The sequence below is a fragment of the Oncorhynchus gorbuscha genome, linkage group LG01 (assembly GCF_021184085.1).
Source record: "Oncorhynchus gorbuscha isolate QuinsamMale2020 ecotype Even-year linkage group LG01, OgorEven_v1.0, whole genome shotgun sequence".
In the NCBI taxonomy this organism is placed as follows: Eukaryota; Metazoa; Chordata; class Actinopteri; order Salmoniformes; family Salmonidae; genus Oncorhynchus; species Oncorhynchus gorbuscha.
The window spans coordinates 65,597,168-65,623,258 of NC_060173.1; the positions used below are offsets into that span (position 1 = coordinate 65,597,168).

The window sequence follows — 26,091 nt, forward strand, 5'->3', positions numbered from 1 at the left end:
AGTATGCTACAAAATGTTGACAAAAGTTTTCAAATGTTTGTCACTAATGGTGAACCTGTGGCAAACCTTTGGCAATAATAATATTTATTGCCACTAGAGGCAAAAAGTTTGCCAGAGGTTTTATTATAGTAAATAGTGATCTCATAATTATATTCGAATCTGTGGCAAACCTGTGGCAAACAGTTTACCAAAAGCCTTTTTTGGGTAACACGTGAGTTCCAAGACAAGTAACTGTTGACAACCAGTCAGGGGGAGTAGAAAAATCACTTAGAAAATGCAAAATAAGTTTTCCAGCTAGCTACCTACCAAAGTTGTCTGGTAAGTGTCTAACTTATTAATTAAACTTCCTAGTAAACTTCAAAGTGGTGTTTAAAATGATGCCTAGTTAGCAATGTCATGTTTTATGGAATAGAGTGAAACACATTGTGTTGCTATATCAGTTTCACTCTGTCAGCACCACCAGCTAGTGCTCAACCAGCTAGCTAAGGTTAGCTATCATACTTTTGCACAATTGATGTGATAACTAGCTAGCTAACTAATTATTTGCCCCAACACCATTTTTGGATGAATAAGTTTCTGTCTTTGCACGGTGGCTAGGAAAAACTCCCTAGAAAGGCCAGAAGCTAGGAAGAAACCTATAGAGGAACCAGGCTATGAGGGGTGGCCAGTCCTCTTCTGGCTGTGCCGGGTGGAGGTTATAACAGAACATGGCCAAGATGTTCAAATGTTCATAGATGACCATCAGGGTCAAATAATAATAATCACCGTGGCTGTCGAGGGTGCAACAGGTCAGCTCACCTCAGGAGTAAATGTCAGTTGGCTTTTCATAGCCGATCATTCAGAGTATCTCTATCGCTCCTGCTGTCTCTAGAGAGTTGAAAACAGCAGGTCTGAGACAGGTAGCAGGTCCGGTGAACACGTCATGGTACCATAGCCGCAGGCAGAACAGTTTAAACTGGAGCAGCAGCACGGCCAGGTGGACTGGGGACAGCAAGGAGTCATCAGGCCAGGTAGTCCTGAGGCATGGTCCTAGAGCTCAGGTCCTCCGAGAGAGAGACATAAAGAAAGAAAGAAATAAAGAAAGATAGAGAGAATTAGAGAAAGCATACTTAAATTCACACAGGACACCGGATAAGACAGGAGAAATACTCCAATATAACAGACAGACCCTATCCCCCCCGACACATAAACTACTGCAGCATAATTACTGGAGGCTGAGACAGGAGGGGTCGGGAGACACTGTGGCCCCATCCGACGATCCCCCCTTGACAGGGCAAACGGGCAGTATATAACCCCACCCACTTTGCAAAAGCACAGCCCCCACACCCCTAGAGGGATATCTTCAACCACCAATTTACCATCACGAGACGGCCGAGTATAGGCAGAGTATAGCTCACAAAGATAAATGCATGTATTATTCTCACGAATGTAGCCCATACATTCATTTTTGTAACAATTAGATCTTTCCTTTCTTCAAACAAGTAGCTAGCTCATCTTGATCATGTGTTGTCCTTTACCTCATTATTTCTAGAAGAAATCAGTTACTTGTCAAAAATACAGATTGAGCCAAGCGATAACTGAGGACAGAGAAATATATGTTCAATCAAACTGGGCACAGAGAAATATATGTGCAGCAGGTCAAGGCTTCTTGCATGCCTGGCTTTTAGATGTAGGTTAACAATACTTCATTTTGGAACAATAATACAAATTGTCGTATTAGGCACAACTCAATTTTATGTTGCTTTTCTTCCAGTCTTATTTATACACCTGAGTCTCCTGGAGAGACAAATAGTAGACAATGGTCTAGATTGAATATCATAATTAGATGATTCGCTTGAATCAATTGTGCAAATCTTTTATACTCTGGTAGATTTAAAAGGCCTAAGTTCCAGTTTATTCTATCTGAATCTTTTGTTTAAATAGCATTTATACAAGGCAGAAACATTGTTTCCTTGCTGATAAAATATAGAGAATGCCAGTTTTAATGAGAAGCATAGCAATATCAAGGCAACTTTGTAACACGTGACCCTGTTTTTCCAAACCCTACCATTTAAAAATAGAACATGTTTTCAGTAATTGCTTTCAGTAGCCTAATATTGTTTTTGTTTTGTGTTTTCTGATTGTTTCAGTGCATGCATTCAACAAGCTTTGGACAAAGGACTTCCACAGCTCCAAAGTTCACTCAAAAAGGCAATAGTTCTGAACAGGGTTTGATTTAGTTTTTGTTGTTTTAAATAATTTCAATTTTGTTAATTATTTTTTAAACATCCATTGGTTGAAAGCTCATTGCTCAGTTATCGCTTGGCTCAAGTAAATTCTGTAGTTGACATCCCTGTAGTTTTCACATTTTTCTCATGTAAATGTTGTAGCTACATAAGAAGATTAAAACTATTTATTTGTGAAATATTCAGTCTTTGCTCTTTTTTTCATTAGCATGCTGATGATTTCAAGTTATATTGGATTTATGACATTGAATACATGTTGTTTAGAATATTTAATACATTTAGTATGTTTAGTTTTCTCTGTGAAAAGTTCATTTAAAGTTATATTACATTGTATATTCATAATGAGTTTGCAGCAAATATGCAGCAAGCAGTAGAATGTTTGCCACACATTTCCCAGAATTTTTTGCCAGAACTTCACAAGTCACCACAAATTTGCCTCAACAGTTTGCCACAAAATGTATTTGTCTGCGAAAATATGAGCTGGCGGCAAATTGCCCAAAGATTTGTCACAACTGTTTGCCAGAATATGTTTTTTTTCTTCGGTAAAGGACTTCATTATGAGGTCATGAGAACAGTGACCTCTATTGAAAGATCATTGAACTCTCGCCTGTAGCAACCAACCTGGCCCCTAGAATTATTCTCTAAGCAGACACAAAGAAAACCAAGTAAATCCACACACTTTTACAGGAGTAAATGTGACTTTGGGTAAAACTTGATATGACCAAACCACCCCGTGTCTCTTATTGTATAAGAATTTGTGTCTCCCATCGTATCTTTATAACATGTACCATAGAGTAATGACTGTCAGGTCCATAAGTGTAATGTGACCAAATTTGCATCATCTTGGCTCTGTACGCCACCACAGTGGATTTGAAAGGAAACGATCAAGATGTGTTTTAAGTGTGGATTTCCATCTTTAATTTAAGGGTTTTGTCAAAATAATTGTATGAACCATGTAGGAATTACCCCCCCCCCCCCCCCCCCAATTTTAGGGGCTCTAAAGTAACTGGACAACTAACATAATCATAAATTAAATTGTGTGTTTTAATACTTTTTGCAAATATTTTCAGTCAATGACTGTCTGAAGTCTGGAACCCATAGACATCACGAGATGCTGGATTTCTTCCCTAGTGATGCTCTGCCAGGCCTTTACTGCAGCTGTCTTCAGTTCCTGCTTTTTCTCTGGGTATTTAGCCTTCAACAAGTAAAACGCATGCTCAATTGGATTCCGTTCAGGTGACTGACTTGGCCATTGCAGAACATTCCACTTCTTTGCCTTAAAAAAGTATTGGGTTGCTTTCGCAGTATGCTTCGGGTCATTGTCCATCTGCACTGTGAAGCACCGTCCAATGAGTTTTGAAGCATTTGGCTGAATCTGAGCAGATAATATAGCCCTTGACACTTCAGAATTCATCCTGATGTTTTTGTCAGCAGTCACATCATCAATAAATACAAGGGAACCAGTTCCATTGGCAGCCATACATGCCTACGCCATAACACTACCTCCACCATGTTTCACAGATGAGCAGTTCCTTCCCTTCTCCATACTCATCTCTTTCCATCATTCTGGTACAAGTTGATCTTTGTCTCATTTGTCCATAGGATGTTGTTCCAGAACTCTACGGGCTTTCTAAGATGTTTTTTGGCAAACTCTAATCTGGTCTTCCTGTTTTTGAGGATTACCAATGGTTTAAATCTTGTGGTAAACTCTCTGTATTTACTCTGGTGATTATTCTCTTGATTGTTGACTTTGACACAGAGACTCCTACCGCCTGGAGGGTTTTCTTGATCTAGCCAACTGTTGTGGAGGAGTTTTCTTCACCAGGGAAAGAGTTCTTCTGTCGTCCACTACAGTTGTTTTCCGTGGCCTTCCGGGCTTTTTGGTGCTCCTGAGCTCATCAGTGCGCTCTTTCTTTTTAGGAATGTACCAAGTAGTTGATTTGGCCACACCTAATATTTTTGCAATCTCTCTGATGGGTTTATTTAGATTTTTCAGCCTCATGATGGCTTGCTTCACTTGCAGTGACAGCTCTTTGGACTTCTTCATGTTGGGGGTTAACAGCAACCAATTCCAAATGCAAATGCCACACTTGAAATCAACTCTAGACCGATTCCAAATCTGCTTACTTGTAAATTAACTAAAGAGGGAATAACACACACCTGGTCATGGAACAGCAGAGCAACCAATTGTACAATTACTTTTGGTACCTTAAAAAGGGGGGGGGGGTTCAGTTGTAAAAAAAATGTTGTAATTCCTACACTGTTCATCTGATTTGGATGTATGCACTTTCAGCTCATATTCATTATTTAATTTCAACTCCAATATGCTGTGGTAGAGAGCTAAAATAATTACTTGGGCATTGTCCAAATATTTATGGACCTGACTGTACTTGGTATATGCTATGCTTGGTATACCTGCAGATCCGCTCCTGCATGAGACAGTTGCTGGAGGGTGTGGACTACCTTCACCATCAAAATATCATCCATCTGGATATCAAGGTAAACACGTCTTCACTGAAAAGAGATATTTAAAGATATGTCACGAGAGGGATTCTGGTTAGTACCGTGTTTTTGTTTTGTTTTTCAGGTGTTTGTTTAAACAAGGAATATGTACCCCTGAATTCAGTAATTTGTCAATATGATGATCTTTATTCTGAACTCTGACCTCCTCTTTTGGGTTTCCCCCTAGCCTGATAACATCCTCATGGCAGACCACCATGGTGATCAAATCCGCATCTGTGATTTCGGAAACGCCATAGAGCTCACACCCGACGAGGCTCAGTACTGCAAATACGGCACACCAGAATTTGTTGCCCCAGAAATTGTCAACCAAACTCCTGTGTCCAAGGCAACTGACATCTGGTAAAAACGCTGAAGGCCATGAAAGTGTTAAAAACTTGATACATATCACAAATGGATCCTCTCTAATTCTCTGCTTTTTCTTCCAGGCCGATTGGAGTCATTACATATCTGTGGTAGGTACACATTAAATGTGTCTTAAATTTGGTGTGATTCCATAAGATTATTAATTACAACTTAAAACCTATTGTGACTATGGGGCACTATTTTAATTTTGGGAAAAATAACGTTCCCAAAGTAAACGGGATATTTTGTCAGGACAATATGCTAGAATATGCATGTAATTGACAGCTTAGGATAGAAAACACTCTAAAGTTTCCAAAACTGTAAAAATATTGTCTGTGAGTATAACAGAACTGACATTGCAGGCGAAAGCCTGAGAAAAATCCAATCCGGAAGTACCACATGTTTTGAAAGCTCTGCGTTCCAATGCGTCCCTATTTAGCAGTGAATGGGCTATCAACCAGATTGCTTTTTCTACGTATTCCCCAAGATGTCTACAGCATCGTGACATAGTTTTATGCCTTTATGTTGAAGAATACCCGCTACATTGTGTAAGTGGTCACCTGATGGCTCTCAGAGTGATTATCGCTTAAAATACAGAGATAGCCATTTTCCAATCGGTCCTACTGAAAAACCAATTGTCCCGGTGGATATTTTATCAAATAGATATTTGAAAAACACCTTGAGGATTGATTATAAACAACGTTTGCCATGTTTCTGTCGATATTATGGAGCTAATTTGGAACATTCTTCGGCGTTGTCATGACCGCAATTTCCGGTCGATTTCTCAGCCAAACGTGAAGAACAAACGGAGCTATATCGCCTACAAAAATAGTCATTTTGGAAAAAAGGAACATTTGCTATCTAACTGGGAGTCTCCTGAGTGAAAACATCTGAAGCTTATCAAAGGTAAATGATTTCAGTTGATTGCTTTTCTGATTTCCGTGACCAAGTTACCTGCTGCTAGCTGGACATAATGCTATGCTAGGCTATCGATAAACTTACACAAATGCATGTCTTGCTTTGGCTGTAAAGCATATTTTGAAAATCTGAGATGACAGGGTGATTAACAAAAGGCTAAGCTGTGTCTCAATATATTTCCCCTGTGATTTTCATGAATAAGAATATTTTCTAGTAATATTTATGTCCGTTGCGTTATGCTAATTAGTGTCAGTCGACGGATCCGGGAGCATATTGACTTGTTAATTGTTTACTCCATGTGTAACTCTGTGTTGTCTGTTCACACTGCTATGCTTTATCTTGGCCAGGTCGCAGTTGCAAATGCGAACTTGTTCTCAACTAGCCTACCTGGTTAAATAAAGGTGAAAAAAAATGGGGTGTCACTAGAGGTTATTACGCTTGGATTTATGCATTTGCACACTTTACAAGCCAATGGATAAATTAACACCACATATGTAGCTGTTGATTCCTATTTGTATTGCTATGAGAGAGACCCTATCAGACATGCCATCGACCTGCAGTAATATTGGAACGTGGCTCTAGAAATCAGTGAACAATTAGTGAGATGTTCACAGGTGTTTCTGCATTTCAGCCTTACTGGAGTGTCTCCGTTTGCTGGAGAGAATGACCACAGATCTGTGCTCAACATCAGGAACTACAATGTGGCCTTTGATGAGAGTATGTTCACTGAGCTGTGCCGAGAAGCCAAGGGATTCATCATCAAACTGCTGGTGGCAGACAGACTGTGAGTGGCAACTATAGATTTTAACATGTTCAGGCCAAAACTTGAGATGTCCATGTGCTATTTCAAATTTCAGGTACATCATGCGTTTGATTGAATACATGTTCAAGACAATTTGAGTTGCAGTTGTCAAGATAGGATGTGTCCCTTCTAGATTCACGTTTCTTTAGTTCTTATACATTTGTGGGCTTCTTCACCCTCACTAGAAATCAAATGTAAAATGGAATCATGCCATCCCTTTAGGAGGCCTGATACAGAAGAGGGTCTCCGTCATCCATGGTTCAAGGTGAGACAAGTAAACTTTGACTCATATGTGACGCACAACACACAATTGCTTCAGGGATTTACATTTACATTTAAGTCATTTAGCAGACGCTCTTATCCAGAGCGACTTACAAATTGGTGCATTCACCTTATGACATCCAGTGGGACAGTCACTTAACAATAGTGCATCTAAAACTTAGGGGGGGTGGGGTGAGAGGGATTACTTATCCTATCCTAGGTATTCCTTAAAGAGGTGGGGTTTCAGGTGTCTCCGGAAGGTGGTGATTGACTCCGCTGTCCTGGCGTCGTGAGGGAGTTTGTTCCACCATTGGGGGCCAGGGCAGCGAACAGTTTTGACTGGGCTGAGCGGGAGCTGTACTTCCTCAGTGGTAGGGAGGCGAGCAGGCCAGAGGTGGATGAACGCAGTGCCCTTGTTTGGGTGTAGGGCCTGATCAGAGCCTGGAGGTACTGAGGTGCCGTTCCCCTCACAGCTCCGTAGGCAAGCACCATGGTCTTGTAGCGGATGCGAGCTTCAACTGGAAGCCAGTGGAGAGAACGGAGGAGCGGGGTGACGTGAGAGAACTTGGGAAGGTTGAACACCAGACGGGCTGCGGCGTTCTGGATGAGTTGAAGGGGTTTAATGGCACAGGCAGGGAGCCCAGCCAACAGCGAGTTGCAGTAATCCAGACGGGAGATGACAAGTGCCTGGATTAGGACCTGCGCCGCTTCCTGTGTGAGGCAGGGTCGTACTCTGCGGATGTTGTAGAGCATGAACCTACAGGAACGGGCCACCGCCTTGATGTTGGTTGAGAACGACAGGGTGTTGTCCAGGATCACGCCAAGGTTCTTGGCGCTCTGGGAGGAGGACACAATGGAGTTGTCAACCGTGATGGCGAGATCATGGAACGGGCAGTCCTTCCCCGGGAGGAAGAGCAGCTCCGTCTTGCCGAGGTTCAGCTTGAGGTGGTGATCCGTCATCCACACTGATATGTCTGCCAGACATGCAGAGATGCGATTCGCCACCTGGTCATCAGAAGGGGGAAAGGAGAAGATTAATTGTGTGTCGTCTGCATAGCAATGATAAGAGAGACCATGTGAGGTTATGACAGAGCCAAGTGACTTGGTGTATAGCGAGAATAGGAGAGGGCCAAGAACAGAGCCCTGGGGGACACCAGTGGTGAGAGCGCGTGGTGAGGAGACAGATTCTCGCCACGCCACCTGGTAGGAGCGACCTGTCAGGTAGGACGCAATCCAAGCGTGGGCCGCGCCAGAGATGCCCAACTCGGAGAGGGTGGAGAGGAGGATCTGATGGTTCACAGTATCGAAGGCAGCCGATAGATCTAGAAGGATGAGAGCAGAGAGAGAGAGTTAGCTTTAGCAGTGCGGAGCGCCTCCGTGATACAGAGGAGAGCAGTCTCAGTTGAATGACTAGTCTTGAAACCTGACTGATTTGGATCAAGAAGGTCATTCAGAGAGAGATAGCAGGAGAGCTGGCCAAGGACGGCACGTTCAAGAGTTTTGGAGAGAAAAGAAAGAAGGGATACTGGTCTGTAATTGTTGACATCGGAGGGATCGAGTGTAGGTTTTTTCAGAAGGGGTGCAACTCTCGCTCTCTTGAAGACGGAAGGGACGTAGCCAGCGGTCAGGGATGAGTTGATGAGCGAGGTGAGGTAAGGGAGAAGGTCTCCGGAAATGGTCTGGAGAAGAGAGGAGGGGATAGGGTCAAGCGGGCAGGTTGTTGGGCGGCCGGCCGTCACAAGACGCGAGATTTCATCTGGAGAGAGAGGGGAGAAAGAGGTCAGAGCACAGGGTAGGGCAGTGTGAGCAGAACCAGCGGTGTCGTTTGACTTAGCAAACGAGGATCGGATGTCGTCGACCTTCTTTTCAAAATGGTTGACGAAGTCATCTGCAGAGAGGGAGGAGGGGGGAGGGGGCGGAGGATTCAGGAGGGAGGAGAAGGTGGCAAAGAGCTTCCTAGGGTTAGAGGCAGATGCTTGGAATTTAGCGTGGTAGAAAGTGGCTTTAGCAGCAGAGACAGAGGAGGAAAATGTAGAGAGGAGGGAGTGAAAGGATGCCAGGTCCGCAGGGAGGCGAGTTTTCCTCCATTTCCGCTCGGCTGCCCGGAGCCCTGTTCTGTGAGCTCGCAATGAGTCATCGAGCCACGGAGCGGGAGGGGAGGACTGAGCCGGCCTGGAGGATAGGGGACATAGAGAGTCAAGGGATGCAGAGAGGGAGGAGAGGAGGGTTGAGGAGGCAGAATCAGGAGATAGGTGGGAGAAGGTTTGAGCGGAGGGAAGAGATGATAGGATGGAAGAGGAGAGAGTAGGGGGAGAGAGAGCGAAGGTTGGGACGGCGCGATACCATCCGAGTAGGGGCAGTGTGGGAGGTGTTGGATGAGAGCGAGAGGGAAAAGGATACAAGGCAGTGGTCGGAGACTTGGAGGGGAGTTGCAATGAGGTTAGTGGAAGAACAGCATCTAGTAAAGATGAGGTCGAGCGTATTGCCTGCGTTGTGAGTAGGGGGGGAAGGTGAGAGGGTGAGGTCAAAAGAGGAGAGGAGTGGAAAGAAGGAGGCAGAGAGGAAAGAGTCAAAGGTAGACGTGGGGAGGTTAAAGTCGCCCAGAACTGTGAGAGGTGAGCCGTCCTCAGGAAAGGAGCTTATCAAGGCATCAAGCTCATTGATGAACTCTCCGAGGGAACCTGGAGGGCGATAAATGATAAGGATGTTAAGCTTGAAAGGGCTAGTAACTGTGACAGCATGGAATTCAAAGGAGGCGATAGACAGATGGGTAAGGGGAGAAAGAGAGAATGACCACTTGGGAGAGATGAGGATCCCGGTGCCACCACCCCGCTGACCAGACGCTCTCGGGGTGTGCGAGAACACGTGGGCGGACGAAGAGAGAGCAGTAGGAGTAGCAGTGTTGTCTGTGGTGATCCATGTTTCCGTCAGTGCCAAGAAGTCGAGGGACTGGAGGGAGGCATAGGCTGAGATGAACTCTGCCTTGTTGACCACAGATTGGCAGTTCCAGAGGCTACCGGAGACCTGGAACTCCACGTGGGTCGTGCGCGCTGGGACCACCAGAGTAGGGTGGCCGCGGCCACGCGGTGAGGAGCGTTTGTATGGTCTGTGCAGAGAGGAGAGAACAGGGATAAACAGACACATAGTTGACAGGCTACAGAAGAGGCTACGCTAATGCAAAGGAGATTGGAATGACAAGTGGACTACACGTCTCGAATGTTCAGAAAGTTAAGCTACGTAGCAAGAATCTTATTGACTAAAATGATTAAAATGATACAGTACTGCTGAAGTAGGCCAGCTGGCAGTGGGTGCGTTGTTGACACTACACTAATCAAGTCGTTCCGTTGAGTGTAATAGTTTCTGCAGTGTTGCTATTCGGGGGCTAGCAGGCTAGCTAGCAGTGTTGTTTACGTTACGTTGCGTTAAAAGAACGACAATAGATGGCTAGCGAACCTAGAAAATCGCTCTAGACTACACAAAGCTAAGTAGCTAGCTACGATCAAACAAATCAAACCGTTGTACTGTAATGAAATGAAGTGAAAATGTGATACTACCTGTGAATGCGACCGGGTAGTTGAGTTCTATACAGAAGACGTTGGCTAGCGTTGGCTAGCTAGCAGAGTCACCTACGTTAAGGACGACAAATAGCTGGCTAGCTAACCTCGGTAAATTAAGATAATCACTCTAAGACTACACACTCTAAACCTAAACAACACAATTATCTTGGATACGATGATACGAAGACAGCAAAGACAGCTATGTAGCTAGCTAACACTAAACTAATCAAGTCGTTCAGTTGAGTGTAATAGTTTCTCCAGTGCAGCTAATCAGTGGACGTTAGCTAGCTGGCTAGTGAAGACTACGTTAGGACGGCGAAATACGATAATTACGCAATTATCTTTGATACAAAGACGGCTATGTAGCTAGCTGAGAAGAAATTGCTAAGATAAGACAAATCAAACCGTTGTGATATAATGAAATATAATGAAAAAGTTATACTACCCGTGGGAGCGAAGTGCAGATGCGACCACTCGCTCCAACCGAAACCGGATCTGATCTGACTAGAGATGCATCATCATATACACTATATATACACACGTATGTGGACATCCCTTCAAATTAGTGGCTATTTCAGCCACACCCATTGCTGACAGGTGTATAAAATTGAGCACACAGCATTGCAATCTCCATAGGCAAACATTGGTAGTAGAATAGCCTTACTGAAGAGCTCAGTGACTTTCAACGTGGCACCGTCATAGGATGTCAACTTTCTAACAAGTCAGATCGTAAAATTTCATCCCTGCTAGAGCTACCCCGGTCAACTGTAAGTGCTGTTATTGTGAAGTGGAAACATCTAGGAGGAACAATGGCTCAGCCGCGAAGTGGTAGGCCACACAAGCTCACAGAATGGGGCCGCAGGCTGCTGTCTTTCCTCAGTTTCAACACACACTACCGAGTTCCAAACTGCCTCTGGAAGCAACGTTAGCACAATAACTGTTTGTCGGGAGCTTCATGAAATGGGTTTCCATGGCAGAGCAGCTTCACAAAAATCTAAGATTACCATGTGCAATGCCAAGTGTCTGCTGAAGTGGTGTCAAGCTTACCACCATTGGACTCTGGAGCAGTGGAAAAGTTCTCTGGAGTGATGAATCACGCTTCACCATCTGGAAGTCCGACGGATGAATCTGGGTTTGGCAGATGCCAGGAGAACGCTACCTGCCCCGAATGTATAGTGCCAACTGTAAAGTTTGGCGGAGGAGGAATAATGGTCTGAGGCTATTTTTCATGTTTCGGACTAGGCCCCTTAGTTCCAGTAAAGGGAAAATGTAATGCTACAGCATACAATAACATTCTAGTTTATTATGTGCTTCCAACTTTGTGGCAACAGTTTGGGTAAAGGCCCTTTCCTGTTTCAGCATGACAATGCCCCCCATGCACAAAGCGATGACCAAGCAGAAATGGTATTTCAAGATCGGTGTGGAAGAACTTGACTGGCCTGCACAGAGCCCTGACCTCAACCCCATCAAACACCTTTGGGATGAATTGGAACGCCGACTGTGAGCCAGGCCTAATCGCCCAATATCAGTGCCAGACCTCAATAAATGCTTTTGTGGCCGAATGGAAGCAAGTCCCCACAGCAATGTTCCAACATCTAGTGGACAGCCTTCCTAGAGGAGTGGTGGCTGTTTTAGGAGCAAAGGGGTGACCAACTCCATATTAATGCCCATGATTTTGGAATGAGTTGTTCGACGAGCAGGTGTCCACATACTTTGGTCATGTAGTGTAATTTGGTAACATATTGAGCAATTTCAAAATTACACATGCTAATCTATTTTTTTTCATACAGACCCTTACCAAGGGGAAGGCAATAAGCACAGAGACCCTCAAGAAGTTTGTGGCGCGCCAAAAGTGGCAGGTTTGTCATCAAAGCTTTTTTTTATTGAATTGTTTCTCCTTCCACCTTATATTTGGTTATGTCCGTCTTTTGCAGCGGTCCCTTATCAGCTACAAATCCAAAATGGTCATGAGGTCCATCACTGAGTTGCTGAATGACTCATCCAGCCACATCTCCATCGCTGTTCCCAGACACCTCAAAGAGGGCTCACCCCCACCATCATCGTCCTCTGACTCCGACGAAGATATTGACAAGCTGCCCTTCATTCCAATGCCACTCAGTATGGAGTTCTCCGGATCAAGAATGACTCTAAACGAGATCCAGGAAGGCACAAGCCGGTCAAACGGCACTATTGAAAGTTCAGGGTCAGCAGTCACCCATGGCCAAGAGGCGATGGAGTGTGAATCCATGGGGAAAGACAAAGAGGCTGGAGATTCCACAGGTATGGGGCGCGCCAGGAAGAGGTTGATGCAAGAAAATGACAAGGGGTCTTCGGATGAGGAGTTGGCAGAGTTGGCACAAGTATCTGAGAATGCTAGAAGGCCCTTGTGCAGAGGCTCGAGCTTGGAGTTGGACAAGCAAGAGGGTGGACCCAGAAGGGGGCAGCTGCATAGAGGGGGCTCTGCTGACAGCGCGCTGCTACTCCACATCATTCCAGAAGATAGAGCAGATGACGAAAACACTGAAAAAGGTGGACAAGTCCTCAAAAAGGCGGTATCTATGGAGTTCCCTAGGAGGAGCGTGAGTCCAGGTCCTCTGAGTCAAGAGGACTATGCTCACAAACTGGAGCTGATGAGGCAGAGGTTGCTCCGAGGTGGCTCTGTTGACAAGAAAATGAGCGGCCTGCGAGGACCACTGCTGGAGACACTGGGTATGGATGATGGAAGGTGGCGGTCATCGTTGCTGGAGCGCTACTCACGCACTATCCCCTTATGGGTTCCTCCATTAACCAAGGCAGTCTCCAGCGACGAGCCCAGAGTGGACGTGCTCAAACCCAAATACCTTCGCAAGAGCGCCTCCTTCAGTCAAGGAGATGATGCAGAGCTCGTTCCCCTGCACCGACGCACCGGGGTACCATTGGAAATCCCGCTGGCTCAGATAGAGGAGCGAAGGCTAAAGGAGGCCATATCCATGTCTGCTCTCACTGAGCCATTCAATAATGACTCCTGCCCCGTGACTCTCATGGAACCTATCCCTAAACTTCCCACACCAAGCCCAGTGCCTAGGGAACATGAGACAAAAACTAAGATGGAGGAAGAGGACTCATCAATAGACATGGAGATTAAGACTGAGAAGTCCATTCATGAAAAAACGATGATGGAACCAGAGTACACAGCCCTGAGGGAGCCATGGAGGGAGTATAGCCCTCCTGTGAGGGTTCTTAAATTAGAGGAACAATTTAAAGAAAAAGAAGAGATTGAGGAAAATGAGACTGTTCCTTTCAATGAAGAAAAAGCTAGGGAAGTTGAAGAAGTACACAAAGAAGTACAAAAAGAAGTAAAAAAAGTAGAAAAGGAACTGAAGGCACAAGTGAAATCTTCTAAGATGGTCATTACTACAAGTTCTAATAGGGTCACGCCAGCACCAGCATCTTCAAGGGCACCAGCAAATGTTATGACTCCCTCTCCACCTGCCCTAACTGTGCTCCCAGATGGTAGGACCTCTGCGTACACTAGCATAATGCAGACCATCATGGTCCCCTTGCTTCAGCCCCTAGTTAGCCCACTGTTCACAGACTCCACCCCTGTGGTTGCTCCAGTCCCTGTGCAAGCCCCATTTCTAGCACCAACATTTACAAACACACCTACATCTGTCCCGGGCCCAACAAAGCCAGTCACTCTGCTATCCACACCAGGGGAACAGCCTGCAGTCTATTCAAGGGTGGCATCCCCCGAGCCCAAGGAACCGAGTCCACCCAAGGTTTCCCCATGCACTACACCCCAGTGTGAGCTCTCGACAGTGGGACAAATCCTCTATGGCATTGCCTCTGAGGAAGTATTTGAGGCCCGCTTCAAAAAGCGTGAGTATTCTCTAACGCGAGGCCTGCAGCTACTCAACTGGTCAAAGCCTGAGAATAAACCAGTAGCCTCTTTGGACTCTGCCAAGTCAGGCGAAGATGTATCCCACCATGGGCCCATTGGAGCGCCGTTTGTGTTTGTCCCCAGGAGACTGGAGGAGAAATCCAAGTCGGTGCAGGATCTCTGCGAGACCCAGAAGGATGAAGGCTTTATGAGAAGGCTTTCCATGCAACTCAAGAGGACTGCTTCAACCGAAAGCAAGGAAGAAAGCAAGGAAGAAAAGCCCAAGGAGGAAGAAGCAGTGACTCCCAGGCGCCCGAGGAAGGAGGTGGAGACGATGAGGATGGATAGGGGAATAGAAGCTGATGCGGAGCAGGAGGACAAGGAGCCGGAAAAGCCCAACGAGTCACCGGTTATGGCCATGCGTAGGAAGATCGAGTCGACGGTGTCCAGGATATCCAGGAGGATCCGCAGCGCCTCGGAGGAGAGAAGGATAGCGTCGGAAGAAAGGGAATCCAACAAGCCAGAGAGCAAGAAGACACCCCTGTTCTCCATTCTGCACAGGTCGACTTCTGAGGGACGTAGCCTAAAGAGTATGGCTGGATCCGGTATCCCTCAAAACCAGCTGGCTTCTCAGTCAGGCAACGGAACCTCCTCAGAGTCCATGGAATCTATGTTCAGCATCAAGTCGGAGAGAACATCCAAAGGTACGAGACTTCTTCGCCTTAAAAATGTTCAAGCAAATATAGAAATAACATTTATTTTGAATTAACACGTTCCCCCTGCACCTGAAAATGTCTTATATGTGTTAATTTCAAGATGATTACTTAGCAGAATTAGACTAAATGTAATTTTAACAAAGAAAAGGTGCATTTTCTCCGCACAGACACAATGTCACTATTATGTGGTGCTTGAATCCAATTTTAAGGATGCAGGTTCATTTGAGAACTGGTAAATGTAAGAGACTCAAAACACATTTTTGTTTTATAATTATGCAAACCTTCCCACACCCTTCCTCAAGCAAACCTTTGTTCTTACATACTGAGATGACATACAAGAAAATAAAATAAAAACTTCCAATAGAGGCTTCACTTGTGTGCTAACCTCATCTTTTTTCTTCGTTACTATTTCTGTTGATTTCAGTTTGAGTTATATTTGTTCCCTCCAGCAGGGGCAGAGGTAGGAAGGAGGTCCCGATGGGACCGTTGGGGCCTAACCAGAGCTAGCAAGAAGGGCAAGATGGTATCGGAGTCTCACATCCCCACGGCTATTGCCAGAGAGAATGACACCCTAAGCTCCCGCTTGTACACCAGACTGGCATCTGGTAATCCTTAAAGCCCTTTAATTTCTTGAAATTCATCCAAATTAAACTATTTAATATTGGTTTCCTTACCCTGTAAGCAGTCAGCAGTCAGTGGACAAGGAGAAACAGCAATCCATGATGATGCCTTGGTTTTGTTTACCTGGCTGCTGTCGCTAAATGCTAACTTTAGCAATTGTGTCCCAAAAAACAATACCTGTCAATGTCCCCCAAATTAGCATTTGTTAAATATCAAACCAAAATCATCCCTAAGTGTCTGAAATTGATTATGCAGTGCAATTCATTTGATTTGAACTTTCCTGATTTCTGCAGTATTGCATTGGCCCAAGCAAGCAACAACACCACTGAACTCCTCCCCATGAGTATGAGTACTGCCTGTTGTCAACGTGTCAATGTAGTTAGTTAGCTAGGTTAATATAAGCTCACATGGCTAGTTGTAGCAACATTATCCAGCTATCAAGTCAGCTAATAAGCCATAGTCCTCCCTTCTACAAATTGAATTTGGAGGCGTGGAGAATAACTGCTACAATACCAGATTAGCTAATGGTATATCAGTCACAGTTAGATAATCAAGCTAGCTATTGAGGTGCATTTGTTCAAGATTGTATACACAGTGCCTTCGGAAGGTTTTCAGACCCCTTGACTTTTCCCACATTTTGTTACATTACAGCCTTATACTAAAATTTATTAGATAAAACAATTTCCTCAGCAAAGCGAAAACAGGTTTTTAGAAATGTTTGCAAATGTATAAAAAACAAAAAACAGAAATACCTTATTTACTTAAGTATTCAGACCCTTTGCAATGAGACTCGAAATTGAGCTCAGGTGCATTTTGTTTCCGTTGATCATCCTTGAGATCTTTCCACAACTTGATTGGAGTCCACCTGTGGTAAGTTCAATTGATTGGACATGATTTGAAAAGGCACACACCTGACTAAGGTCCCACAGTTGACAGTGCTTGTCAAGCAAAAACAAAGGCATGAGGTTGAAGAAATTGTCTGTAGAGCTCCAAGACATGGTTGTGTCAAGGCACAGATCTGGGGAAGGGTACCAAAAAATGTCTGCAGCATTGAAGGTCCCCAAGAAAACAGTGGCCTCCATCATTCTTAAATGGAAGATGTTTGGAACCACAAAGACTCTTCCTAGAGCTAGATTCCAGACAGAAGCCACTCCTCAGTGAAAGGCACATGACAGCCTGCTTGGAAATTGCCCAAATGAACCTAAAGACTTTGACCATGAGAAACAAGATTCTCTGGTCTTATGAAACCAAGATTGAACTCTTTGGCCTGAATGCCAAGCGTGACGCTTGAAAACCGGGCACCATCACTACGGCGAAGCATGGTGGTGGCAGGATCATACTGTGGGGATGTTTTTCTATGGCAGGGACTGGGAGACTAGTCAGGTTTGAGGCAAAAATGAACAGAGCAAAGTTTAGAGAGATTATTGATGAAAACTTGCTCCAGAGTGCTCAGGACCTCAGACTGGGGCGAATATTCACCTTCCAACAGCTAAGACAATGCAGAAGTGGCTTCGGAACAAGTCTCTGAATGTCCTTGAGTGACCCAGCCAGAGCCCGGACTTGAACCCGATCGAACATCTCTGGAGAGACCTGAAAATAGCTGTGCAGCGATGCTCCCCATCCAACCTGACATAGCGTGAGAGGATCTGCAGAGTCGGAGAATTGGAGAAACTCCCCAAATACAGGTGTGCCAAGCTTTTAGTGTCATACCCAAGAAGTCTCAAGGCTGTAATCACTGTCAAAGGTGGTTTAATTAATTAGGGATAGGCGCCCAGCTAGCGGGACACCAGTCGACAACATCCGGTGAAATTGGATGTGCAATTAATATTGGGTGCGCAATTCATATAAATAATCGTAATATTAAACATTCATGAACATACAAATATCTTATATAATTTAAAAGCTTAATTCTTATGTAAATGTGATATTTCCATGTATTTTTATTTTATATAAATTAGAAGAAAGAAAACAGTTTTTGCTCTATCATTATAGGGTAGTGTGTAGATTGATGAGAGGAAAATGATGTGGAAAAAGTCAAGGGGTCTGAATACTTTCCAAAGGCACTGCACAGTAGCTTGTTAATGAAAATTTGCTTATCAATGTCGACAGCATGTTGATTCACACAGCTATTGAAAGAGACTAGCTAGCAATCTCTGAAATACCTGTCAAGCAAAATATATATTTTTTTGTAGGTCATTGCTAGTTAAGGGACTGTTTTTACAAGCCCAGAAAATTGTGCCCTTTCTGTGGTGAGATATCAGCCTCTCGAAACATCCCTTAATCTCAATCACACAAAGTGCCCACCAGAAAGGGTCAGAGAAATCCCTCGCCAACAAATCCAGCTGTTCTGGAGACATGGGGATATTGAATTGCATTGGTTGTGTAGAAAAGGCCCATGGAGTTGGTGGAATACTCCTTTAATTCATTGCCATTTACTCAGCTGGGCCAGGGGTGCTTTAATTAGGTCAGGTGGAAATGTCCTACAGATCTCAACTCCATAAAAGGAGGAAATTGCCATCGCCTGATCTCGCTGCTTTCTCTTCCCTAAATCCATCTGATCCAGAAGTTCTGTGCGTCCATGAATCCACCACAGACTACTCAGTAAATATACCACTTTATGGTTAAAGGAATTCCTGCCTCAGTCTCATACATTCCTCTGTCACCTGACACGTGACCACCTGTTCACCTTCACTGTCAGTCATCCTACCTGTCCAGCAACCCACACAGATTCCACTAATCTTTCAGGTTGGTTTGTACAAAAATGCTTAGTTAGCATTTGATGACAGCAGGCAGGTAAACAAAAGACTGCTTAAAATGGATTGAAATTATGCCTATTTTTCTTAATTATTTATCACATTCCCAATTTGTCTCTCCTCCAGACTTCCCTCCCGTGTTCCACATCAAGTTGAGGGACTACACCCTGCTGGAGGGAGATCCCATCACCCTTAGCTGTCTCCCAGCTGGCAGCCCCCATCCACACATCTCCTGGATGAAAGGTAAAAGCTTATTATAAGAGCTAAATATAAAATCCATCCCTAGCCTCCACTCTTTGTGTAAGAAATCTTACAATATATTATAACTGCATCATAATGCATTCCACCTGTTGGCTTTAAGGCTACCCTGGGGCGGCAGGGTAGCCTAGTGGTTAGAGCTTTGGATAGTAACCGGAAAGTTGCAAGTTCAAACCCCCGAGCTGGCAAGGTACAAATCTGTCATTCTGCCCCTGAACAGGCAGTTAACCCACTAGGCCGTCATTGAAAATACAAATTTGTTCTTATCCGACTTGCCTAGTTAAATAAAAAAGTAAAGTGTTCCTTTTTCTTCCTCCTCAGATAAGAAGCCTCTGCAGATTGACGCCAGAATGAACATTACCTCCTGTCCTGATGGCAGGCAGCTGCTGATGATCATGACAACCACCAAGAAGGATGCAGGGCTGTATGAGTGTGTGGCAACAAACCTTCTAGCTTCAGTCTCCAGTTCCTGTATCCTCTCCCTCGCTCGTGAGTTAGAGTCACACACATCAGAGAGGGCAAGACAGAGAGAATCTCTCTCTCTCTGTGTGAGAAAGACAAAAAGACAGAGAAAAATAATTTCATGGTTATTTCTTGTTTTTCTATATGACAACGTTTCACTTTCTATTATTTAGGTGTGGACAGACCCCTTGACCAGCACAGCAACTAACCTACTCTAGTTTAGTGAAAATTCCTTTTGAATTATGTTACTTCACAAAATGATACCAAATGAATTACCATGAACTTGATATGTATCTATCTTTAGACAAACTCTCTCGCAACTGGAAATCTTCTTTACCTAAGGCATTATATTAGGTATAACGCATTTATTGATTTGGATTGAATAGGACTGAGTTGCAATGATGATAATACCTTTCTGCCCTCATAGGTTTACCCAATCGTCCTGGGACTCCTGAGGTTCCCCAGCGCTATAAGAACACTGCCCTGGTTTTCTGGAAGCCCTCAGACAGTATGGCCCCCTGCACCTACTCTCTGGAGAGAAAAGCAGAGGGTGAGTCATGGTAGTCATGGTGTCCCAAACCATGCCCTCGCCCCTACCAACTCTCTCAGATGGCCCTCTGTTGTCACATGTTGCTGAAAAAACCCAGAGGGAGACTTTCAGAGAGTGGCGAGGAGATCAATAAACCCATCAACTTCAGGACACACTTGTGACTTGAATGATACAATTTATGTTCCAGATTCAAATAATAAAACAAAAATGAAATTCAAATGAACAAATTCCAATATACAATATATAAATGTACAATATATAAACCTCTGTAACAGTTAAACATTTCATTTGGGAGGTGTTGTGTCAAACTTTGAAATCCGATAAAAACAAATGCACATAACATATAATTAGGCACGCCTCTCTATTCTTTTGTATGAAATTGTGCAAACTCCAAATATATTGCGGAGCGTGTTGGATACCAGTCTAATTAGCCCCTACACCCTCAATCATTTTCAATGTCTCAGCTTTGGGACACTTCTGTATATGGCGGAGGTACGCGTGGACTCGCAAATGTATAGCCGAAGGGTGGGGGAAGGGGGTGATTTGGGATTCAGCCACACTCACACACTACTTTGTTAGTATAACTTCAAAGCCATACTGTCCAAATGCAGTTGTAAAATACGCCAAATGTATGCAGTCCAACGCACTACTTCCCTCTTGTGGTCGTTAGCAATATTGCAGTGCTGTTCTGTTCAATCACTGATAGACATCACAGTTGTATTACCCCAATGATTCATTCAACTTCTTTCCATGGCCTTGTTCTCTGACAATGATTGAAATGTGTCTTTCTTAATTATATATTAACATGAACACATAAAACTATGTCTATGGTCTTTCTCCCCCAGCTGAGAGTAGCTGGCTCATCGTGGCCACAGGAGTGGCTGACTGTTACTACAATGTGGTTGACTTGCCAGGAGAGGGTGTCTTCAGGTTTAGAGTGGCGTGTGTGAACAAGGCAGGCCAAGGACCCTACAGTAACCTCTCAGAGGTAGAGTGCATGGACGCTTCAGGTATGTACTACTTTCTAGTATGAATAACTATTAGTAATATGAATAGGTAAAAATCACATTGTATGACAGAAATCACATTGAGTGTTTTCTGTCATACATTCCCTGTGGTTTAAATGTTTGCACACATGTACACTATTATGTGCTTTGAGAAACCTGGAGATTGACAAACTCCTGTAAACTCTTATTCTCTCCATCAAATATGAAAGTGTCATAGAAAAGTATTTCTTTTATATCATTGTACGAGAGGGAAAAAAGTGACACTAAAAACGGTGTTATTCTGAATCAACAGTGCCAACAAAATGCAGTGGATCAGTCGTTGTGAAGACAGTCCCTGCAGCACCAGTGGTCAAAACGTCAACAATGACCGTCCCCTCCTTGAAGCCTGCGCCTAGTAAAGAGGTGCACCCCGCCCCATCTTCTGCCCCATTCAGAGAGACCCGGTCTGCCTCCGCTTCCTCTTCTGCTGTACCACCGGCCAAGCCTATCGCTACTACCCCCGCCTCTAAACCTATTGATTCCAAACCCATAGTCCCTCAGACCCCAACCAGCGCTGCTTCCGCCCCCATGATTGTTAGTGAGGTCCCATCCTACCTGGCCATCTCTGAGATCCAAAGCCTGCTTCTGGCTCAGCACGCCCCAGCCCCGGCCAAAGCCAAGACTCTCAACATCAACGTCACGAAACCTACACCGTCTCAACCAGCAATAATAACCAAGCTCACTCCCCCTATCGTTCTCCCCAAACCCCAGAGTCCCGTCAATATCGTCTTGCCCATGATTAAGACCCCGCCCCCACTTGTGGCCCCTGCGCCCGCCATCTGTACACCCACTTTGTCTGTGCCCATGTATGCACCAATACTGGCTGCCACACCACGCGTCACCCCACCTTTCCTCTCCATCCCCGCCATCTCATCCCCAGTCATGCTAATTTCCAGCACGAGTCCAGTAGGGGAGGGTGGGGTTACACCCACACGTATGACACTGTCAAGATGCAGAACGCCCTTGGGTGGACGACCTAGTGAGAGCACCCTGCGCCAGGGAGTGCCCCAGAAACCATACACCTTCATGGATGAGAAGGCCAGGTAAAGGAAGCATGGAAAATGAAATGTTCACAATGCTCCCACTGTGATGTGCTCAGGGATTAGGCTCCCACAGTGGTTTAATGAACTGTGTAACCTATGCAAGAAAGTAACCCAATCAAACAGCTGCATAGATTTTAGTTTTCTATTCAATATTGTGCAATTTCAGGATTATAGCATTGAATGGGGTTATGACTGTTAAGGAAACAGTGTAGACATCAACTTCTTTCATATTTTAGAGACAGCATTTCCCTCAAGACTTTCTTACCATAATATTATTGTTATTAATTATTGTATTTTTTATGCATTCCACTGAAAATGAACCTTTCTATAATTCAGTTAGAATTACTATTGAGTCATGTGTAATGTTGATACATTTAGAGAGACATCATATATTATAAGCTTTATTAAAAATACATTTTAAAGGTTTGTACACTCATAACAGCTTATGAAACATAATACCTAAAGGCTTTTTTTGTCTTAAAGGGGCCGCTTTGGCGTGATCCGAGAATGTAGAGAGAACGCCACAGGCAACCTGTTCATGGCTAAGATCGTGCCCTACGAGTTAGACAACAAACAGATGGTGCTGCAGGAGTACAACATCCTCAAGTCCCTCCACCACGATAAGATCATGGCTCTCCACGAGGCCTACATCACGCCCCGCTATCTGGTGCTCATCTCAGAGTGCTGCAGGGGGAAAGAGCTCATCTACAGCCTTATCGACAGGTCAGAGAGCACAAATCCTTAGGTGTACCAACTTATGGAAATAAATGGAATATTTCTGTTATATATTTTTGTACGTGATGATTGCTTTTGCTTTGTATAGTGTTCCTGGGTCAGGGTTGGGGTCAATTCCATCAAATTTTGTAATTGAAAAGCAATTTACCATCGAGGACCACTTTGGAAATTAGTGTTTCAATTAAGTGCTATCCTCTGAGAATGCAATGCACATCTTGTGGAAGAATTTTTTATCCAAATAAATTCAATTCAAATCAAATTACAGGAATTTGGAATTTCAGTTAACTTCCTCAATTGACAGAATTTAAATTAAATTTACCCTTTCATCCTTTGTTGTCCCTCTTGTCCCCCCACCCCCCAGATTCCGCTACTCAGAGGATGACGTGGTGGGCTACATCATTCAGGTTCTGCAAGGTTTGGACTACCTGCACAACCGCCGCATCCTCCACTTAGACATCAAGCCGGAGAACATCATCATCACATACATGAACATGGTGAAGATCATAGACTTTGGAAGCGCCCAGACCTTTGACCCACTCTTCCTCAAGCAGTTCAGCCCTCCTGTTGGAACTCTGGAGTATATGTGTAAGTCGTGAGGATTATTTAAATCGCGGCGTCTCAACCCGTTCCTGAGGGTTGAAACACAGGGGGTGAACATTTTTATTTTAGCATATAACTAACTGATTCAACTTAGCAATAAAGCATTAATAATAGGAAATCCTTATATTTATTGAAGGTGAAAACTTGGAAACTTGGGCAATATGAACATTTTCAGACATATCAAAATGTGTTCCGTGCAGCAAATGTTCTGTAGTCAACCGCTCTGTCTCTGTGGCACAATGCCGACACAGACAGTAAGAGTCAGCTTATAATACCATGTATAGAAGCACAGAGCAATAAATAGATAAATGATCTAATCATACTTGATCAATTAATCATATGTTAATACCAGGTATGTATACATACCTTCATTGTGTCCCTTTATGTGTCCTATAGCTGAATGCCCAGACGTTATCTCCCTAACCTTTCCCTAACCTTTTTTATTTTTCCTAACCTTTCCCTAAAGCTCCCGAGATGTTGAAGGGGGATGTGGTGGGCCCTCCGGCTGACATTTGGAGTGTGGGCGTGTTGACCTTCATCATGTGAGTACGAGCAAGGCTTTGGGCCAATGCCAATTGAACACATTTGAACTCAAGCCAATTCCCAGTTCATTCAAACCATACCATTCATGACTGTCAATAGTCTTTTTACAGTTCTGTAAGGGTGTCATTTAATTAATTAATTCACTTTCACTTAATTTCCTGAGTTGACTGAGCTGAAACGGAAATGACAATAAAGTGCGGCCATCTACACAGTGTTACAGCTGGACAACTTTATTTATAGTGCATTTAAATAACTAAAAACACAAATTGTTACACATTAATCTTTGACTGTGTTAATTTGTTTATTTTAAGTGCTCTGTCAAACCTATTTCTAACCCATTACAAATGTTTTCAGGCTGAGCGGCAGGTTGCCTTTCATGGAGAATGATCCACAGGAGACTGAAGCCAGAATCTTGGCAGCCAAGTTTGATGTGGGAAAACTCTACCAGAACGTGTCTCAAAGTGCCTCTTTGTTTTTTAAAAAGGTCCTCTGTAGTTACCCTTGGTAAGCTATAATTGATACCAAATAAGTGCCGTTTTCTTTTGATGAATTGGTCAATTAATTATATTATGTACTGTCCGCATGCACTGACATTGGCAAGTTCTTATTTTTCTTTGACATATCAATAAAGTATGGGGACAACTACTTTCTCAGGGCTGCATCTTACTCACTCCAAAAAAATTACAAATCATTGGATGCTGTTAATCTATACACATTGATCTATACACAGATTTTTCTGCCATTGATAGATAGTGCAGGATTGAGGAATTTAAGTCCTCACACCGACACCCATTCAACATTGCTGCCAATGGCTGCCATAGCCCGTAATGAATGAATGATAGAATTTGTATTTTTCTGTCGTATCGCAGTCCCTTGTGGGATAGTTTGTGATTTTGAGTTAGCGCTGCTTGACCCTGGGAGTGACCTCTGTTTCAGGGCCCGTCCTTCCATCAAGGACTGCTACAACAACTCATGGCTCCAGGACGCCTACCTGATGCGGATGCGGCGGCAAAACCTCACCTTTACCACCACACGCCTCAAGGACTACCTGGACAAGCAGCAGAAGCTGCGGGCGGGTGTGGCCACCAAGCACAAGGTCCTCCTTCGGTCGTACCAAAGCTCATCCCAGTCCCCCACCTGCCCTATACCCCCATCTCCCATGACACCGGTCACACAGTGAGCACGGCTTCATATGTCAAATGCATGAAGGCAGGAGCTGTTGCATGAAAGGAGGTGCCTAATCTATATGAGAAAGGTCCTAGGATCGAGCCCCGAACAACCCCCTTGGCCCCCTAACCTGGTGAGATGAGTTGTGAGTTTAGCTTTTCAGACAAATGGACATAAAATCACAAAATCCAGCACTGGTTCGAGATATTAACAACCTCTCTGCCTCCACCATAGAGTCCCTACAGAGAATGTTATTGTAATGAGACAATAACAGAATAGTTCTTTGTGTATTTCATGGTGTGATACATGTTTCTCAAGGGCTGGATGCCAGCTCAAAGTTCCAAACCTCTGCTCTCTCTTTTTAATACTCACAAGCTCGTAATTGTTTTATCTAAACCTCTTGTATCCAAGTATCTTGTATCTTCTCTTAACATCTAGTACATGTGTAATTTTATCTTTGAGCATTTTCGAGCTATAAATACAGTGCAGAAGATGTCCAAACTGATGCGTAAAGGTGCATAGCTTTCTGTAAGCATGAACGTGTCATGCAGGTGAAAGAGGACCCAAAAGCGACTTGGCGAAAACAGAGTCTTTAATCCAGTAAAGTAAATACAAACAAAAAACACAACTTTCACTCGAAATGACGAGGACCAACTGGAGACTCGATCTTGAACAGCAGGTGAACAGCAGGTTGCCTCGGGAAGGCACTTGAACCAGACAGACTCAGACACCTGCTCACCACGCAGCATCTGAGGAAAACACGACACGACAGGGCGATACACAAACACAGCACGGTGAATTCTAGACAAGGAACCGACAGGACAGGAACGGAACACAAAGGAAGAAATAGGGACTCTAATCAGGGGAAAGGATCGGGAACAGGTGTGGGAAGACTAAATGATTGATTAGGGGAATAGGAACAGCTGGGAGCAGGAACGGAACGATAGAGAGAAGAGAGAGCGAGAGAGTGAGAGAGGGAGGGGGAGAGAGAGGGATAGAAAGAGGGAAAGAACCTAATAAGACCAGCAGAGGGAAACGAATAGAATGGGAAGCACAGGGACAAGACAAGATAATAAATGACAAAACATGACAGTACCCCCCACTCACCGA

At 44.2% G+C, this 26,091-nt stretch overlaps 1 protein-coding gene across 1 annotated transcript in view; it reads left to right on the forward strand.

Annotated features, from left to right (window-relative positions):
* Positions 1-24,994, forward strand: part of LOC124045917 (striated muscle preferentially expressed protein kinase-like) — a 185,881-nt gene extending 160,887 nt beyond the window's left edge. Inside the window, exons 25-42 of the mRNA XM_046365772.1 lie at positions 4,647-4,724; positions 4,915-5,087; positions 5,174-5,200; positions 6,640-6,792; positions 7,033-7,075; positions 12,419-12,487; positions 12,563-15,191; positions 15,653-15,808; positions 18,704-18,820; positions 19,157-19,324; positions 19,725-19,857; positions 20,703-20,857; positions 21,147-21,936; positions 22,420-22,659; positions 23,033-23,256; positions 23,738-23,813; positions 24,169-24,318; positions 24,751-24,994. Of these exons, the coding sequence (XP_046221728.1) occupies positions 4,647-4,724; positions 4,915-5,087; positions 5,174-5,200; positions 6,640-6,792; positions 7,033-7,075; positions 12,419-12,487; positions 12,563-15,191; positions 15,653-15,808; positions 18,704-18,820; positions 19,157-19,324; positions 19,725-19,857; positions 20,703-20,857; positions 21,147-21,936; positions 22,420-22,659; positions 23,033-23,256; positions 23,738-23,813; positions 24,169-24,318; positions 24,751-24,994 (5,625 nt within the window). The remainder of the gene's footprint in view (positions 1-4,646; positions 4,725-4,914; positions 5,088-5,173; positions 5,201-6,639; positions 6,793-7,032; positions 7,076-12,418; positions 12,488-12,562; positions 15,192-15,652; positions 15,809-18,703; positions 18,821-19,156; positions 19,325-19,724; positions 19,858-20,702; positions 20,858-21,146; positions 21,937-22,419; positions 22,660-23,032; positions 23,257-23,737; positions 23,814-24,168; positions 24,319-24,750) is intronic.
* Positions 24,995-26,091: the final 1,097 nt, after the last annotated feature.